Raw genomic sequence first — 3123 nt, 5'->3', positions numbered from 1 at the left:
CCCTTAGGACCGCCTTTGTTGTATCCCATAGGTTTTGGACCAAAGTGTCTTCATTCTCATTGGTTTCCATGAATTGTTTAAGTTCTTCTTTGATCTCCTGGTTAATCCAAGCATTCTTAAACAAGGTGGGCTTTAGCTTCCAGGTGTTTGAGTTCCTTCTGAACTTTTCCTTGTGATTAAATTCCAGTTTCAAAGCATCGTGATCTGAGAATATGCAGGGAATAAAATCAGTCTTTTGGTGTCGGTTGAGTCCTGATTTGTGACCCAGTATTGGTCTATTCTTGAGAAGGTTCCATGTGCACTTGAGAAGAATGAGTATTTTGTTGTTTTAGGGTGGAATGTTCTGCATATATCCATGAGGTCCATCTGTTCCAATGTGTCATTCAATGCTCTTGTTTCTTTATTGATTTTCTGCTTTGATGATCTGTCTATTTCTGAGAGAGGTGTGTTAAGATCTCCTACGATTAGTGTATTCATATCAATATGACTCTTTATCTTGATTAAAAGTTTTCTTATGTAATTGGCTGCTCCCATATTGGGGGCATAGATATTTATAATTGTTAGGTCATCTTCGTGGATAGTCCCTTTAAGAATGATGTAGTGTCCTTCTGTATCTTTGACTACAGTCTTTAGTTTAAAATCTAACTTATCTGATATGAGAATCGCTACCCAAGCCTTCTTTTGAGGTTCATTGGCATGAAAGATGCTTTTCCATCCCTTCACTTTCAGTCTGGGTATATCTTTAGGTTCAAAATGGGTCTCTTGTAGGCACCATATGAATGGGTCCTGTCGTTTTATCCAATCTGCATCCCTGTGCCGTTTTATGGATGCATTTAGGCCATTCACATTGAGAGTGATTATTGATAGATATGTTTTTATTGACATCGTGTTACCTTTGAAGTCTCTCTTTCTGTAGATTGTTTCTGTATTTCTGTTCATTGCTATTCTTAGGATCTTCCTCTTTTATAGAACCCCCCTTAATATTTCCGGCAGTGTTGGCTTGGTGGTTGCATATTCTTTTAAGCCTTGCCGGTCTTGGAAACTCTTTATCTCTCCATCCATTTTGAATGTCAGTCTTGCTGGATAAAGTATTCCTGGCTGCATGTTCTTCTCATTTAGTGCCCTGAATATATCTTGCCAGCCTTTTCTGGCTTGCCAGGTCTGATGTTATTCTGATGGGCCTTCCTCTGTAAGTAAGGATCCTCTTTGCTCTAGTGGCTTTCAAGAAATTATATCTACAATTATAATTCCTCAATTTGACTATCAGGTGTCGTGATGTTTTTTTGGAATGTATAATCTTGGGTGGAGTCAGTTCAGCCTCTAGTACGTGAATGCTGGTTCCATTCACGAAAGTGGGAAAATTTTCATGAAGGACTTGTTCCACTATATCTTCTAGATTTCTTTCTTTCTCCTCCCCTTCAGGGATTCCAATAATTCTGACGTTGAAACGTTTCATGGCATCATTTATTTCCCTGATTCTGTTTTCGTGGTTTCTAAGTTGTTTGTTCCAGGCTTCCTCCTGATCCTTTCTCTCTATCTGTTTGTCCTCCAGATCACTAATTGTATCTTCTGTCTCAGTTACCCTAGCTTTGAGAGAGTTTAGATTAGATTGGAACTCATTGAGGGCATTGTGAACCTCCTCCCTGGTAGCTTTAAGCTCCACCCTAACATTGTGCACATCCTGTCTGGTCGCTTTCAGCTCGGCCCTAATCAATTCTGTTTGGTCATCCATGGCTTTCTCCAACCTAGCTATTGCCTGGATAATTGTTAGCCTGAATGCTCTTTCCAACATATTGTTGATGTTGATAGCTGTTAGCTCTGTTGCAAAAAGTCCATCCTCTGTATTTTTCCTCTGTTGGGCATTCCTCCTTCTAGTCATTTCGGTGGGAGATGACTGCACAGATGTAGCTGGATGTATTGACCATGGTGCAATCAAGGTGCACCCTGGAACACTTCTCAGCAATCAGGATTCCCCACCCAAATGAGAGACAAAAGAAAAGAAAAAGAGAAAGAAAAAAAAAAGAGAGAGAGAGACAGGAAAGAAAGGATAATGAAAGAAGGTTTAGCCCAAATGGGCCCCAAGGTAAGATTTATGAAGTAAACAAACAAAAACAGACAAAAAGACTGATAAAAGTATATGACAAGAGAAAAAAAATATTTATGCAAATAAAGGAAGAACCTCGTCAAAAAGAACCCCAAGTGTAAGATTTATATACTATCAGGACAAAGACAAATACACAGAGACACTTGTGGAAGAAAAAGATGGGAGAGTGGTTATAAATTCTCAGTGTGTGCGAGGAAGGTTGTTTTGATTCTTCCTGGATGTATCTTTGTTAAAGGACTCAACTTTCCTAAGATAAAGGGGGATTAAAAATAAGTTTACCGGTAGATGGCGTCACCCGGAGCATGAGTTGTCGCACGAGGATATTGAAGACAATGGCTAAGAACAAACTAAGAGGGCAGAAGTCCAGGAATGTATTTCATATAGCCAGCCAAAAAAACTTTAAGTCTAAAAACAAAGCAAAACCAGTTACCACTAACCTTAAGAAGATAAACATTGTGAATAATGAAAAAGTTACCAGAGTGAATAAAGCTTTTGTAGATATACAAAAGGAACTTGCACATTTCTCAAAAGACCTTTCCCTTGAACCTTTGCAGAAACAGCTGATTCCTCAGCAGTGTCATGAAAACGAACCAGTTAATGTTGATGAAGCGACAAGATTAATGGCTCAGTTGTAATACACTGGAGATACATCAAATACCCCAAAAAGACCAATAAATTAAATGTTTTATACAAAAAAAAATAAGTTTACCTATGGGGTAGTATTGATTGGGGAAAGGGGATTACTTTGAAGTTTAACTTTATATGAATATTAGAAGATAAAAATAAAAAGGAATAAACTAGACTAAACTAAACTAAAATTAAAAAAAAAAGAAGGAATTCAAAGAAGAAATGCAAAAGAAAAACATAGGTGTATGTATCAAAAAGTTCAGGTTAGAAGGTTATTATGGAATTTGATGTACTGGATAGCTCACTGTGATGGTTATTAGGTTAAAAAAATTACCTATATGTAAAAAAAAAATAAACCAGAATAGTGGGAATGAATGAAAATTAAAAGTTTT

General features: G+C 37.3%; 1 protein-coding gene across 1 annotated transcript; it reads left to right on the top strand.

Moving 5' to 3' along the window:
• The first annotated feature begins 2396 nt into the window (after positions 1–2396).
• LOC123391609 (ribosomal biogenesis factor-like) lies at positions 2397–2804 on the top strand. Its single transcript, XM_045078482.1, has one exon. The coding sequence runs from the start codon at positions 2407–2409 to the stop codon at positions 2737–2739; it is 333 nt and encodes a 110-aa protein (XP_044934417.1). The 5' UTR covers positions 2397–2406; the 3' UTR covers positions 2740–2804.
• The last annotated feature ends 319 nt before the right edge of the window (positions 2805–3123 follow it).

Source organism: Mustela putorius, unplaced genomic scaffold, assembly GCF_011764305.1.
Source record: "Mustela putorius furo isolate JIRA1106 unplaced genomic scaffold, ASM1176430v1.1 tig00000253_pilon_pilon_pilon, whole genome shotgun sequence".
Taxonomy (NCBI): Eukaryota; Metazoa; Chordata; class Mammalia; order Carnivora; family Mustelidae; genus Mustela; species Mustela putorius.
The sequence above is the reverse complement of the archived record's forward strand: the minus strand, read 5'-3'. Positions and strand labels throughout refer to the sequence as shown.

Excerpts from the sequence above, each read along its gene's own strand:
- LOC123391609 (XM_045078482.1), top strand. The coding sequence starts at position 2,407 with ATGAGTTGTCGCACGAGGATATTGAAGACAATGGCTAAGAACAAACTA.